The 16,362-nt window shown below is 36.2% G+C and overlaps 1 protein-coding gene across 3 annotated transcripts in view; it reads right to left on the bottom strand.

The window, feature by feature from the left end:
• The window catches only part of LOC144969973 (procollagen-lysine,2-oxoglutarate 5-dioxygenase 1-like), a 29,333-nt gene extending 17,046 nt beyond the window's left edge, over positions 1-12,287 (bottom strand). The window contains exons 1-9 of one of the 3 annotated variants that reach the window (XM_078909089.1): positions 11,991-12,287; positions 10,760-10,913; positions 9,224-9,327; positions 7,643-7,776; positions 6,647-6,761; positions 4,938-4,989; positions 3,498-3,610; positions 2,298-2,361; positions 1,082-1,179 (exon numbers count right to left, since the gene is read on the bottom strand). In XM_078909089.1, coding sequence (XP_078765215.1) covers positions 1,082-1,179; positions 2,298-2,361; positions 3,498-3,610; positions 4,938-4,989; positions 6,647-6,761; positions 7,643-7,776; positions 9,224-9,327; positions 10,760-10,844 — 765 coding nt within the window. In that variant the 5' untranslated portion in view covers positions 10,845-10,913; positions 11,991-12,287. Of the gene's footprint in view, positions 1-1,081; positions 1,180-2,297; positions 2,362-3,497; positions 3,611-4,937; positions 4,990-6,646; positions 6,762-7,642; positions 7,777-9,223; positions 9,328-10,759; positions 10,914-11,470; positions 11,491-11,990 lie in introns of those variants that run through there. The other 2 variants (XM_078909091.1, XM_078909090.1) reach the window with 2 other exon arrangements.
• Positions 12,288-16,362: the final 4,075 nt, after the last annotated feature.

The raw sequence follows: 16,362 nt of genomic DNA on the forward strand, positions 1-16,362 counted from the left end.
GTGGTCTTGTGGTATAACACTCGCTTTCGGATCGGAAAGTCCTGGGTTCGAGCCTCGCTCAGCGTATAGTTGAGTCCTTGGAAAAAAGCTCTTTACTCAAATTCTCTCACCGTACTCAGGTGTAAAATAAGTACCTGGCCGTCAACAGCGTTGTCTCTGTCCGAAAAAATTGTAATATCGCCTTACAAGCATCATGTCTTGTCCTAAATGTTAAATGTCTTGCTGTTGGCCAGGGACCCCTTGTAAAGCGCTTTGAGCACGTTTAGTGGATATTACGTGATATAAAAGCTCAATTTATCATTTATTATTATTATTATTATTATTATTATTATCATTCCATTGTCTTTGTGTGAAACCCACTTGCTTAATTCAGTGGTCACCACTTTATGACCTCTCTTCTATCAGGGGGTCCTGATAGCTCAGTTGATAGAACACTCGCTTCACACTAAAGGGGATCGAGATAGATCCCAGGTAAAGTCGACATTATTTTCTGACTTCCTCCCCCCTGTTCTTCTAGCATTGATTGGGTAGCTGGGTCTGTTGAATCTGGTGGAAAGTACTTGCAATAGACGAATATCCTAAACAAATGGTAGCAACAAATTGCTATTGTCTATTTTAAGCTACAGAAACTGGGATAAACTCCAAGTTAAGACTACAAATATATAATGATTGAGATAACGCAGGAGAAACAAAGTATTATTCACAAAAGTACATCTTGTGAAATAATTAACCAAAAATACTTAGATTAAAAAGGCATACACATACAAACACACAACAACAAAAAAATCAGAGTTCAACTGCCTTCCACTTTGACCTAGGAAGTGATACTAAGCTGCTAGAAGCCGTGAAGTGTAAAAACTCATGGATAAAAATGAATATAACAGCTTAAGAACAAACAACAAAATACCAAACACGGGACATTTCGGGACCAAAACCCTTCTTCAGCCAAGACCAAAAACAATAAAAACATGAATACACGAATATATTGTTCTTGTTTTAGGCTGAAAAAGCATTTTTGATACCGAAACGTTGTGTTTGGTATTTCGTTATTTTTCCGAGGCCTTTGATGATTTGTGGATACCTTGATGGGCCCATTGCCGTGAATGACAATAGGTCGCGTTCCAGTCTTCAGGTTGTACAAGTAACTTCTGGTTCCTTGATATTTCAGGCTGACTTCATCTGTTGTAAAGTAGATGAGACATAGACAAATATTTATATGCGTTTTAAAGCAAATGGTTTTGACAGCACACCTGCAAAAGTTTCAACACTGAGTTACTTAACTTTACATACTCCTTACATAAGTGGGACATATGTGGTATGACACTCGTTTTCGGATAGGAAGGTCCTGGGTCTGAGCCTCACTCAGCGCATAGTTGAGTCCTTGGAAAAGGCTCTTTACTCACATTCTCTCACCGTACTCAGGTGTAATATGAGTACCTGGCTGTTAACAGCGTTGTCTCTGTCCGAAAAAATTATAATATCACCTAACAGGCGTCATGTCCCGTCCTACAAGTTAAGTGTTGCTGTTGGCCAGGGACCCCTTGTAAAGCGCTTTGAGCACGTTTAGTGGATATTGCGCTGTATAAAAGCTCATTTAAATTTAAAGGACCACCAATAGCTCAGTTGGTAGAAGAGTCGCTTCACATGCATAGGAACTATGATCAATCCAGGGTGTAGTCGAGATTGTTTTCTGATCCCCCAATCCACCCAGCAATAAATGAGTAGCTGTTAGATCGGACAGAAAGCACTTTGCAATAGACAAGCGTCCTATCCAAGGGGTAGCAAGCAATTGCTATTGTCCGTTTCAAGCTACAGAAGCACGGGTAAACTCTGGCTCCATGGGCCTAACGGGTCTGAAGTAATACTTTTTTTTATTTATCAATAAGCACAGAAAACACATTTTCAAAAATCAAGACCAGGATTATCACCATTGGACAAAGGGCTGCATGTCGGTAATTGGGTCAAATTGAGTCAGTGACACGGCCATATTCTTGAGCTGTACACGCATTTTTCTATCTGGGTTTCGTGACTCTTAAGCTAATAAATAATTTTTTTTATTACCAAATTAAGGTAAACAACTTGATAGATTAAAAGGCATAGGAGTGAAAATTCTGTTGCTGGTTCATGCTATTGAAACTGGGATAAAATCCAGCTCCAAGGGCCGTATGGCTCTGAAGGACTACTTTTTTTCATTTCTTTTTTTCCTCCGCTTCAATTTAAGATGCAAATATCATACCACAATTTCAAATAATCACGAGATGATGAAAAAAAAAAACCAAGGAATGATGATGACTCACCAAGTTGATGGTTGAGGTTTTGAAAGATTTCACATCTATTGTCCAGCTTGATGTTCCACTCATGCTGCAGGGGGATGAGATTTGAAAGATTTTTCATTATTCCTAGATGGAAGGATGTCAAATGTAGTGTGATCCTCCATAAACGGGGGTTACTACATAATGAAGGAGGATGAGGAGGAGGAATGGTAAGAAGCAGAGGAGGAGGATGCGGAGGATGAGGAGGAGGATGATGATGATGATGAGGAGGAGGAGGAGGAGGAGGAGAGGAGGGAGGAGGAGGAGGAGGAGGAGGAGGAGGAGGAGAAGGAGGAGGAGAGAAGAGAAGAAGAAGAAGAAGAAGAAGAAGAAGAAGAAGAAGAAGAAGAAGAAGAAGAAGAAGAAGAAGAAGAAGAAGAAGAAGAAGAAGAAGAAGAAGAAGAAGAAGAAGAAGAAGAAGAAGAAGAAGAAGAAGAAGAAGAAGAAGAAGAAGAAGAAGAAGAAGAAGAAGAAGAAGAAGAAGAAGAAAAAGAAGAAGAAGAAAAAGAAGAAGAAGAAGAAGAAGAAGAAGAAGATGCTATATATAATTCACATATCGATCCATTAAAATTACCCTCGCCAAGCCAGAACAACACTGTCATTATATTTTTTAAATTTGTATTAAAAATTTTGAACAATATTGATCCATTAGAATGACCTTCACCTTTCCAAAAACTCTCAAACTTAGTACTTCCCTCCCATCCTTCAAATGTCTACCCATTACAATGACCTTCACCTTTCCAAAAACTCTCAAACTTCGTACTTCCCTCCCATCCTTCAAATGTCTATCGATTACAATGACCTTCACCTTTCCAAAAACTCTCAAACTTAGTACTTCCCTCTCAACCTTCAAATGTCTATCGATTAGAATGACCTTCCCTTTTCCAAAAACTCTCAAACTTCGTACTTCCCTCCCATCCTTCAAATGGCTATCGATTACAATGACCTTCACCTTTCCAAAAACTCTCAAACTTCGTACTTCCCTCTCAACCTTCAAATGTCTACCCATTACAATGACCTTCACCTTGCCATAAACTTTCAAACCTGGGACTACAAAAAATCAAAAACAAGTTATCCGTCAAAATTTTAAATATGAGTTTTTCCAGTAGGAGCAGAATACACAAATACTGTACACTGATCAGTTTGTGATGAAGGAATTCAATCAAACACTGGGTTATTTCTCACCCTTAGACTCCTGTCCAGGAAGATCTGGGTGTAGTAGAGTTGATCATCATCCATATCACCAATTTGACGGTAGTTGACAATGTCATGAATTTCCTTCGCATAACCAATGAATCCTGGATTGATAATCAAAGAGTACATTAGATGAATTGGTATCAAATGTTGAAATAATGTGTCATTATTTGACACATTTGACACAATTCTGAAAACAATACAATTATCCTTAACTCACTCAATCCCAACACTGACTGTCTCGGTATTTGACTGTTGTTAACTCACTCAATTCTAACACTGACTATCTCGGTATTTGACTGTTGTTAACTCACTCAATCCCAACACTGACTATCTCGGTATTTGACTGTGGTTAACTCACTCAATTCTAACACTGACTATCTCGGTATTTGACTGTTGTAAACTCACTCAATCCCAACACTGACTATCTCGGTATTTGACTGTTGTTAACTCACTCAATCCCAACACTGACTATCTCGGTATTTGACTGTTGTTAACTCACTCAATCCCAACACTGACTATCTCGGTATTTGACTGTTGTTAACTCACTCAATTCTAACACTGACTATCTCAGTATTTGACTGTTGTTAACTCACTCAATCCCAACACTGACTATCTCGGTATTTGACTGTTGTTAACTCACTCAATCCCAACACTGACTATCTCGGTATTTGACTGTTGTTAACTCAATCAATCCCAACACTGACTATCTCGGTATTTGACTGTTGTTAACTCACTCAATTCTAACACTGACTATCTCGGTATTTGACTGTTGTTAACTCACTCAGTCCTACCATTAACAATCTCGGTATTTAACTGATGTAAGCTCACTCAATCCTGACACCGATCACCTCGGTATTTGACTATTGTTAATTCACTCAATCCTCATACACATTATCTTGGTATTTGATTGACATTAACTCTGTCAATCCTAACATCAACTATCTCTGTATTTGTCTGTGGTTATTTTTACCCAGTCATCATTTACATTTTTCTGAGACAAATTATAGGCATATCATTAAAACTACTGCTTTTAATCTATACAAATGTTTGTGTTGTATAGCAACCAACTTTTCAAAGAGCTAAAACGGGACACATCATGACCTAAAACAGCAGTATGTTTGGACTATCATATAACATAATCTAGATTTAGAAAATACTTTACAATTGGCTAGCGTTGTATCCAAAGGGTATCAAGCAATTGCAGTTGTCCGTTTCACACTAAAGAAACCGGGGCAACTCTGGTTCCTGAGCCAAATCGCTCTGAAGGACTATTAAAACACAACATACATCGTTTCTTTTTTTTAAAAATCATTTGATAAACTGTTTAGAGAACCTAACACCTTTCGTGATTCCAAAGCAATAAATCATATATCTTAAAAGACATATTCCTGGATTCAAAAAACCAAAACACAAACAAACAAGATTTACCTCCTGAGTTCAAAAACCTCTTTTCGTTCTCTTTGACTTTTGGGTATTTATCCTGAATGAATAAAAAGATCAAATAATTTAGACCTTCATCAAACTAATTGTGTTTACACATCTCCAAAGACATTTCAAGTTTTTAAAATTAAAAAATAAATTGAGCTTTATATAGCGCAATATCCACTAATTGTGCTCAAACCACTTTACAAGGGGTCCCTGGCCAACAGCAACATTTAACATGTAGGACGGGACATGACGCCTGTAAGGCAATATTACAATTTTTCAGACAAAGACAACGCTGTTAACGGCCAGGTACTCATTTTACACATGAGTACAGTGAGAGAATGTGAGTAAAGAGCCTTTTCCAAGCACTCAACTATGCGCCGAGCATGAGGCTCAAACCCAGGACCTTCCGATCCAAAAGCGAGTGTCGTACCACTAGACCACATAGCCACAAAATTTTGTTCAAGTTTGAGACCGATAAGAGATCTATATTCTGAAAAGTGAGTGGAGCAGGCACTTATGTTGAAAGGAATAAACAAAAATGAAACTGAATATAAAAGCTTCAAAAAAGAACAACATACCAAACCCAGAACATTTCAGGCTCAAAACCCTTCCTCAGCAAACAACCAAAAAAAAAAAACAAACAATGAAAGTATAAATACATGACTTAAAACCAGACCTCTGCCATCCAACTTGTTCTTAAGTACTGTATTTATGTTTTCATTGGCTTTTTTTTGTTGTTATGGCTGAGGAAGGGTTATGTGCCCGATACGTTCCATGTTTGGCATTTTGATCTTCTTTTGAAGTGGTCATGTTGATTTTTTAAAATTACTTTTAACAGTCCACAGCTTCTAGCAGCTTAGCATTACTTTACACTTAATGATGATAATAACATGAAATGAAGGGAGTGGAGAAGTACCCGAGACAAAGGAGAGGGACCACCAGTGGTGGATAGCATCGACTGTAGAACATTCCTCTCGTGGCTAGGTAAAGAAGGTGCCCATAACAGTTGGGTCATGGGTTCGACTCCCCATCACTGTGAAAGGTTTTATTCTCTATTGTCTTCTAGCACTTTTCTACTGATTTCCTTTCATGATAAAAAAATCGATGCCAATAAATAACTTTGGGGGTCCCGATAGCTCAGTTGGTAGAGCACTCGCTTCACAATCAAAGGGAATGAGATCGATCCCTGGTGCAGTTGAGATTTTTTTCTGACCCCCTGTCCATCCAGCAGTGATTGGGTAGTTGGGTCTTTAGATCTGCAGAAAGTACTTTGCGATGGACTAGCGTCCTATCCAAAAGGGTAGCAAGCAATTTCTATAGTCGGTTTCACACTATAGAACCTGGGATAAACTCCGGCTCCATGGGCCTAATGTCTCTAAAGGATTACCTTTTTCTACCTATTACTTTACTTTGAAAGATTTGCAATGTCTTAAAGGAGGATTCATGATAAACAATTTCAACTTTCAAATTGTTTCTGTGAAAATTTGTAAAGCGCTTTGAGCACGTTTAGTGGATAATGCTCTATATAAAGCTCAATTTCAATATTTAATTGTTCATTATTATAACATTTTTAAACAACATTTTGTTCATTTCAAAATAAAAGATTAAAAACTGGAGAATATTACCCCAGACACCGTGGTAAAATGCCACAGATTTTAAATAAAGACAACATAGTTTAATGTTTTGTAAGAGAGTTAAATTTCTCATACCTTCAATGATGCATCAGGCCAAATAGTTAATTCAGCACCAAACACGACTCTTGCATTAAACTTTAGGAACTTCTCTATCAGTGCATCAGGGCCTTTGGTCAACACCACATCATAGCTGTTTTGGAAAATATATAAATATATATAATGGAATAACTCCTCTATCTGTCCATTCACCTGTTAGGCGTCATACAATTTTTTTCCAATATAGACAACACCGTTAATGACCAGGTACTCGTTTAACACCTGAGTACGGTGAGAGAATGTGTAAAGAGCCTTTCCAAGGGACTCTACTATGCACCGAGCAAGGCTAGAACCCAGGACCTTCCGATCCGAATGCGAGTGTCTTACCACAAGACCACATAGCCGCACGGATGACTTTAAGTCTACAGGAACAAGAAAAAATTTGAACTATCCGTCATATCAAGTTACGTGTCCAATTTTCAAATGTCCCATTATTAAGCAAGGTAGCCCATACTCACACACCAATATGCACACCCATGCACAAACACACAAAAACAAGTAAAATCCAACTCCATTAAAGTGCATAAATTCTTGCTACCAAATTGACAAATAAGGGAGCAGGCACCGGTGTGAGATAAAGATCTGAACAAGTGTGTATGAAACAGTGCCAGACAAAGCAAGAAAGAAAAATACAAGGGAAAAAAAATCCCAAAAAATCAGTATTCCTCAACTGGGGATCGAACCTCAGATGCTTTGTCTAGCACCGTTTCATACACACTTGTTCAAATCTTTACATTAGAGCAACCAAATATAGGTTGCATGAAATACTGATAAGCTTGGATATAATGGAGTACTGAAAGTCATTATCTAAACTAGACTGCAATCGTCTTAATAAACTATTAATAATTATTTTTATCATCATCATCATCGTCATAATTATTAATGAGTAGAATGCCTCTGTTCTTATAAAGAACTACAAAATATTAAACTATATTTAAAAAAACAAACATTATAAATGATCCAAGAAAGACCTACCTGTCTGTAAACATGATGAGTAGATTTTCCCTGTTCTTAAATTTTTTGAGCCCTTGTTTTAAGAGATTAATCTTGTGTCCGCCTCCAAGAGAATCCATCGTGCCACCTCGCCATTCTTCACCCGTTCCAAATACCTGAAAAGTCATTTCAAATTAATTTCTACCAATATTAGTACAATATAGCCACCAAAATCCGAATAGGGATGGGAGGACTGATATGACTAAAAATTGAATAAGAACATTTATATAGAACATCTCCATGGATTTACCATGCCCAATGCACTTTAAAATGTTTCATTTTTACCCCCCAGCATGCTATATGGTACCATATTTCCATTGCATATAGTTCCGTTCCAGTCATCTGTTAGGCATCCTTCTTTTTTCTACTAACGCTTTTATAATATCCACCAAAAGACAGGTACTCACTCACACCTGTGTCGAGTGGGATAAAGTCTTAATAGCTTCACCCAAGGACACAAAGTCACCCATTCAGCCACTGATCATGCTTAACAGTGCTAGACTTTTGTGACAACACATAACACCACACGACTAAGCCATCAAGTCACCCATTTACTCTTTTGATAACCAAAAATTCTTGGAGAAATAAAACAAAAACAGGATATGTTTGCCTGAGGTAAAATTGATCTCATCCTAATCAGATTTCCACTGATATTTCCATTTGATTCATTTTCCATTTGTGAATCCTTCATCATTGAGTTGAAACTTGTGCGGCTATTTGGTCTAGTGGTATCAAGTCACCCATTTACTCTTTTGATAACCAAAAACTCTTGGAGAAATAAAACAAAAACAGAATATGTTTGCCTGAGGTAAAATTGATCTCATCCTAATCAGATTTCCACTGATATTTCCATTTGATTCATTTTCCATTTGTGAATCCTTCATCATTGAGTTGAAACTTGTGCGGCTATTTGGTCTAGTGGTATGACACTCGCCTTCGAATCAGAAGGTCTTAGGTTCAAGTCCCGAGCCACATGGAAAAGACATTGTAATAAGGGGTAAATGCTCTACTGTGTGCTGTATAAATTTATAGTCGGCGGCTTTATCCCTAAAAAATATTGATATGAAGAGCGTGTCACTCTTTGTTGATTGGTTTCAATTTTGTACATTATGAGAGTTTATTTTAAACTTGAGCATTTATATGTCTCAATATCCATTAAACGTGCTCAAAGCGCTTTACTAGGGGTCAATGTCCAACAACAACAACAACGTTTAACATGTAGGACCAGACATGACTCCTGTAAGGCAATATTATAATTTTTCCTTGACAGAGATGACACTGTTAACAGCCGGGTAAGCATTGTACACCTGATTACATTGAGTGAATATGAGTAAAGAGGCTTTTCCAAGGATTCAACTATGCGCTGTTGAAAGCAGGATTCAAACTCAGGACCTTCTTATCTGAAGGCAAGTGTTACATCATCACTAGACCATAAAGCCATCTCCCAGCTTGAAATTTTATTTCAAAACTTCAAATCCAAAAAGAAAAGTTTATGGTGAGAAAATTAAATACAAGAATTTTTTTAAAAACCTTAAGACATATTTTATATCTTATTGGAAATACCTGGACATTGTATCCGTATTTCTTTATTGATCGCATAAACAATTTGAATCCATCCGTCTCTTCTGTGGCAACAGTCACCACAATCAAGTCAAGATCGCTTTCAACTGGAAGTAAAGAGTTCCTTAAAATTAATTCTTGTTATGAAAATTAATGATGTATCTCTACTACAGATTTTGTGTTACGGGTATATGGTTGGAATTCATTTATTTTTAAAGTTTTAAAATTTTCTTTTTTCCAACTTCTTGAGTGATTCTGATTGAGTGGAGAGTTTTAAAAAATTCTCTTTACTTTTCAAGAGATATGATAAGATATAAATTAGCATCCAGTCAGGAACTGAGGGTGGTATACATAGGTAAAACTGTCTTGGAAATGTTGCATAAACCTATCAGACAGTTGATGGAAATTACCACGTCAAAGTTGAATGTCACGTTTTCCATTCATCAATGGGAATTTAATGTTTATCAAATGACATCATATGCCAAAAGGCCAATTAAATAATGCACATGAACTAATCACAGTCAAATAAAAACTAATGTGATGCCAAAGTCTGACGATCACAGTCACAGCCTAAACAAAAAACAAAATAAACCGAGCCATGACCTATGGCCTATGACCTATGATGTAACTCATACAAGGATACAACCATTTTTCAATGCTTGAGCCGAGTGAGCTTACACTGTAGAAAATTGGGATAAATTTGGACAACATTGGACCTTGTCACTCTGGGGACTTTTTTCTTTTTTAAAAATCAAGTGACGTTTTCAGATAGTCTTTTAAACTGTAATGAGTGGCATGAATGACAGAGTGGTGGGGTGTATCTTTAATTTTTGGTATCAAAATCAGATAGTGTTCAGTGGTGTCAGAAATTGTTTAACTCTTGTCATTACATTTATGCCCTAGAGTAAGACAAAGTACTTTCTGCCAGATCTCCCAAACCTAGCTGTACTGTAAAATCATGCTGGATGGACAACGGGGTCAGACAAAAATCTGGACTGCCCACTTGACCGATGCTGGTCAATCTGCTTGTTAGGTAGGTGTTCTCCCTGTGGCAATAAGGTGATTAATTTCATATTTACATCCATTGTTTTCTTTTTTCAAATTGTCCATGTGTTAATAATTAGTTGCTATCTAATGACATTTAATAAACTCCAGGTGACAATGCATTGAACAAATATCATCAAAGCATTACAGTAATCATTTGCCAGCCACAGTTATAAACAGTATTATTTGTTGGGATGAATAGAAACCAGAAAAGCCAAATGAGAAATAAAATAATACAAAATATGAACTTTGAAGGTTTTGCAAGAAATAGTGTTTATAATCCACCATTAAAACGTACCCCCCCCCCCCCCCCCCAAGTTTCATGTTTCAGGCCAGGAATTGAAATTCCAGCAGCTTGTTTGTGTTCACCATGATATGGTTATATAATTGTAATAGGCCTATATATATATAATTTATACGATTTTGAGACAGTGGGTCACATTTAATGCTTCATTTATTCCAATTTTGAATTATTTAGCACATAATAGCACACACCTTGCTTTCCACTGGAATCTGTGTCACTTTGGCTGAGCACACAAGACACGATAAACCAAAGAGCGAATAGGATCAGAATCTTCATCGTGAATCCTGTATCACAAGACTCTTGTTTTCCAGGAGTTTTTGAATACTTGAGAACAACAGTCAAAATCTAGAATTTAAAATGGAGACAAAATTTAAAGAATTATTACCTAATTCTGATGTTTATATTTTGGCACAGTTAACAAGAGAAAAATGGAAAATAAAATAATTTTTAAATACAAATAAAGCTAGGACTATAACTACATATGACAATGATGTGACCAAACTAGTGAGATAAAAAAACAATTATCGAAAAATTGCAAATGAGCAAGATCTATTAAACCTTTAGGCACCTACCGATCAAAATAAACAAACAAAATAAAGTATATATAAAGTACTGGATTTTGATGATGAACTTTGAATGTAAAAAACTGAGAGGCCAACAAATTGATTTAATCAAATTTAAATGAAAATAAACCATTCTAATTCTAATGCACCACAAAATTCATGTATATGTGGATGGTTTCTGCTGGAAGATTTATTATTTAGAAAATGAGATTTAACTTTAATCCTTATTTACATCACTTCGTAAACATTAAGGTATGTAATGTTGTTGCCGATGTTGTACTTCAATTCAGAGTTCAGAGCATTCTAATCTTATCGTAACATAACCCATCTGACACTAACTTATACTTATAGACATCAATTCTATAACAGCTACTATACTACTACTACTACTGGTAAACAAAAGATTGCATTTACACATTGATGTTGAAGACTGTATAAAATCAGTCACGGCAAATAAAAGCCCTTGGGCAGAAGGTAAGACAATCTATCTACCCAAAGTGTGATGTTATGAATAATTAATATCTAGACAGCTATATACTATATAGATGGCGACATTATTTGTTTACCAATGATGATTTTAGTTTTAGATAGACTTGACACAGGCCACAAGACCATTTGTGAATTCAGGTTAATGAGTTGCACTTGTATCTTGCCATCCAACTTTCTGAATTCCTGTCAGCTTCATTATTCTTTCATTATAACTGGAAAGAATTGAATCAGATCTGACTCGCAATCCGATTTGACAATGGGGCAGTTACTTTGTACTTTGTGTACGTGCAAATGTCTTCTTTAGTATCAGTGCAAGTTTACTCGGTTGGGTATACATTTAAAAAAAAAAATAATGAAAATTTTAATTCACCTGCTGATCAGGAGGAAAAAAATCACATTCACTTTCAATCGGAACTTCTGATGATGGTAATGATGATCTTGGGGAAATATTTATGTCAGGTTTTTAAAAAAAATAATAATAATTCAGAAATCCCGGTGCCACATCATATCCGAGTTCCCACTCATGGCAGTGACCTACATAGAATCATGGTAAAGAATAGAGGGATGGTTCTGGAGGCGTAGATGAGTACCTAAGAAGGTGTGTTGTGTCAGCTTTTTTCCTCAAGTGAGTGAGATGGGATGGGGTAGGGAGAGGATTGGAGGAAACGAAGAGTGAAGAAGCTATGTTGGCCAGATAGCAACGCCTAGAAGTCAAATAATTATGCTGAGATATTTTTTTTTCGTATTTCACAAATTGGCGCGTTTAATTTTGCAAATTATAACAAAGATAGCTCTTCTCCCTTTCATTAATATAGATTTTTATCAATAGTTTATTGAAGTTGAGAACAACTTGGTATTTTAGGTTTCATTTTTCTCAAATTTTATTCTAAAAGAAAATAACAAAATTTGTTACAGTGGACTTTTTGTGGATGAATAGTAAATCTGGCAACTCTCCAATTATGATTTCCATCTCTCTCTCTCTCTCTCTCTCTCTCTCTCTCTCTCTCTCTCTCTCTCTCTCTCTCTCTCTCTCTCTCTCTCTCTCTCTCTCTCTCTCTCTATGCAGTCGGCACCTGCTAAAATGTTTCTGTTTCTTTAAATAAAATTTTTAAAAATAAAATAAAATAAATAAATCAAAATTAAAATGAGATAATGCGAGCTTTTTTTTTTTTTTTTAATTCTTTTCATCCACACGTTTAAGAAATTGTTGGTTTACCAACACATAGTTATTTTGCTTTTACTATTAGGTTATACAAAGTATGGTATTCATTTGATTGTTGGTCGACCAAGATACTTCCAAGTGTTCGAGGTTGGGAGTAGAGTGTTGAGGGCTGAGGGGGATAAAACACGTAAGCAAGCACATCGTACCTACGTGACAAAAGTAACGTAGATCCCAAGCCCTACACTGACACTTTACCTACATCCAACCAGACCGTTGTAAAAGCACGCGCTTTCATATTACATACTATTACAGAGATGACCATCCATCCATCCAAGGAGGAAGGAGGACTGCCGTATTCTGGAGAAAAAAAAAAACTCCTATTAAAAAATTGGCTAGAAAATTCGTCCTTCAAATATCGACCCATTTAAATTACCCTCAACTTGGCAAAAACTCTCGTGGAAGTCCCAGGTTTGAGAGGGTTTTTTTTTGCCAAGATGAGAGTCATTTAAATCGATCGATATTATTTCCTGGCCAAATTTAAAAATAGGAGTTTTTCCAGAGTACGGCAGTAACTGGCTAACGACTGCATGTTGGTTGATGGCTATGAACGTAAGCTTACGGTACGTTATAGCTTTATCCATGACGTAAATATAACACTATAACAATAGTACGACATGGCTTTATCCCATACAGAGAGGATTTTAAAAAGCTGCTTTTTTTGTTTTTGTTTTTGTTTTTTTCATTTAATTTTGTGTGTGTGTGTGTGTGTGTGTGTGTGTGTGTGTGTGTGTGTGTGCGGTTATGTGGTCTTAGTGGTATGAAACTCACTTCCAGATCGGAAGGTCCTGGATTCGAGCCTCACTCGGTCGGCGCATAATTGAGTCCTTGGAAAAGGCTCTTTATTCACACCCTCTCAGCGTACTCAAGTGTAAAATGAGTACTTGGCCGTTAACAGCGTTGTCTCTGTCGGGAAAAAATGTAACATAGTTTAACAGGTGTTATATCTCGTTCTACATGTTATGTGTTGTACTGGTCAGGAACCTTTGTAAAGCGCTTTGAGTACATTTAATTTAGTGGATATTGCGCTATATACAAGCTCAATTTATTTTGCTTTGTTTTTCTTTTTAAATCTTTTTCTTATTTGTCGTCGTTTGCCTCATTCTCTTCCTATTCTTTATCTCCCGCATATATTTACAGAAAAAAACGGAATTGAAACGATTGTACTCACGGGTAAAGTTGCTGGGAAGAAAAGAAGAGGGAGACAGAGGATAGATTACATTGACAATCTAATCGGATGGATTGGTGGAGGAGGAACAGGAATCGAGCTATTGAGAAGATCTGAGGACAGATATGGTTGGAGGGACATGATCGCCGATGTCTGCAACAGGCCTGGTACTTGATGATGATGATGATCTCCCGCATCCTTCGTCTCTTCATTCGTATTATAGTGACTAGTGACGTGAGTGGTGCAACGGCATAGAAGACATAGAAATAGCAGATGCTCCAAGAAGAAGCTCATAAAATAGTTATGCTCTCAAAAAATATACGTAGTACGCATAATAGCTGTGCGGCTATGTGGTCTTGTGGTATGACACTCGCTTTCGGATCGGAAGGTCCTGGGTTCGAGCCTCGCTCGGCGCATAGTTGAGTCCTTGGAGAAGGCTCTTTACTCACATTCTCTCACCGTACTCAGGTGTAAAACGAGTACCTGGCCGTCAACAGCGTTGTCTCTGTCCCAAAAAATTGCAACATCGCCTGGCTTTGAGCACGTTTAGTGGATATTGCGCTATAGAAAAGCTCATTTTAAATTATTTTTAAAAAAATAGCTAAATAGCTCATGCAAGGAACAGCAATACGATGTTTTCTGCAGAGGTCAGGATCGACGTGCCTTTTTATTCATCAACTCATTTTATAATAACAAAAAACCCCAGAAAAGTGGAAATGGAAAGGCTTCGGATGGAAATAGTACAACAATGGGAGTTTCGGGTACAAACCCTTCGTCAGCAAAACACGAGGAATACAACCCAGGAATATTAGACGCTTAAATTCTCACTACATTTTGTTTTATACGTTCCTTTGTTCATTGTTTTGCTGACGAAGGGTTTGTATCCGAAACGTCCAGTTTTTGTATTGTTTCACGATCCATCCCGGGCTTCAGGCAGCCTCCGCCGCTCTCGACATTAAACAGCACGATATACACAAGGGATACAATCCATACAAACAATAGAGTAAAGAGTAAAACATGGATAGTTTCTCTTGATTCTTGACACTCCATTTCTTCCTCCACTTCAGAATCATCTCTCTCTCTCTCTCTCTCTCTCTCTCTCTCTCTCTCTCTCTCTCTCTCTCTCTCTCTCTCTCTCTCTCTCTCTCTCTCTCTCTCTCCAACTTCTCTCTCTTTCTCAATCTCTCAGATCTCTCAGTGCCGAATAAGACCCATTTTGATCTTATCTTATGCACTTCATCGTGAATTATTATTATTATTATTATTATTATTATTTTTATTATTATTATTATTATTATTATTATTATTATATTATTATTATTATTATTATTATTATTATTATTATTATTATTATTATTATAACTATTATTATTATTATTATTATTATTATTTTTATATTATTATTATTATTATTATTATTATTATTATTATTATTATTGTTATATTATTATTATATTATTATTTATTATTATTATTATTATTATTATTATTATTATTATTATATTATTATTATTATTGTTGTTGTTGTTGTCGTTATTAATACCATCATTTTCTTTTTCTTTTTCCTTTGAGATTATATCTTCGACTGAGTTTTTTAAAAAAATCTTTTCTCTTTTGTTTTGTATACGACGTAAGACGTCGTTGAATACAAGAAATTATTATAACGAATTATATATAATAGCGCGCTATCTTTCATCGTGTCATCGTCAAATTCCAGTTTCCAGTTTTCAGCGGTTCCATGTTGTTTGTATTAATTGACCTTAAAGGTCATAATACTATTCATATCTATGGTTGTATTCATGTACAACAATACAAATCTTATCGCTTAGCGATAGACGTTCTTTGCTGTATTTTAACTAAAACTTGGAGGCTTGAACAGTCTGATTTTTGAAGGTTTGAAAATTTCAATATATTTTCATACCCAAGAAAAGAATGAACACAAATTGAATACCAGATCAATTTTAATTATCAAAATAGGGGTAAGGCTCCGTTAAAGTCCTACATAAAGTCAACACTCTTAAAGTCAACTTCTGCTTAAAGCCAACACTCTTAAAGTCAAATTCTGCTTAGTCAACTTCTGCTTAAAGCCAACACTTTTAAAGTCAACTTCTGCTTAAAGCCAACACTCTTAAAGTCAAATTCTGCTTAAAGTCAACTTTTGCTTAAAGTCAACACTCTTAAAGTCAAGTTCTGCTTAAAGTTAACACCTCATGTTGGTCAAATATTTTCTTTTCTTTATGTAAGTGTTTTCCGTTTAAAACGGAGAACCTGTCAACCAATCTTTATCGGGATTCCAATGTATTTGAGCTTGAACAAAAACAAAACAAAACAAAACAAAAAAAAAAAACAACAAAA

This window comes from Berghia stephanieae, chromosome 4 (genome assembly GCF_034508935.2).
Source record: "Berghia stephanieae isolate SIO BIC M18660-M18661 chromosome 4, UCSD_Bste_1.3, whole genome shotgun sequence".
In the NCBI taxonomy this organism is placed as follows: Eukaryota; Metazoa; Mollusca; class Gastropoda; order Nudibranchia; family Aeolidiidae; genus Berghia; species Berghia stephanieae.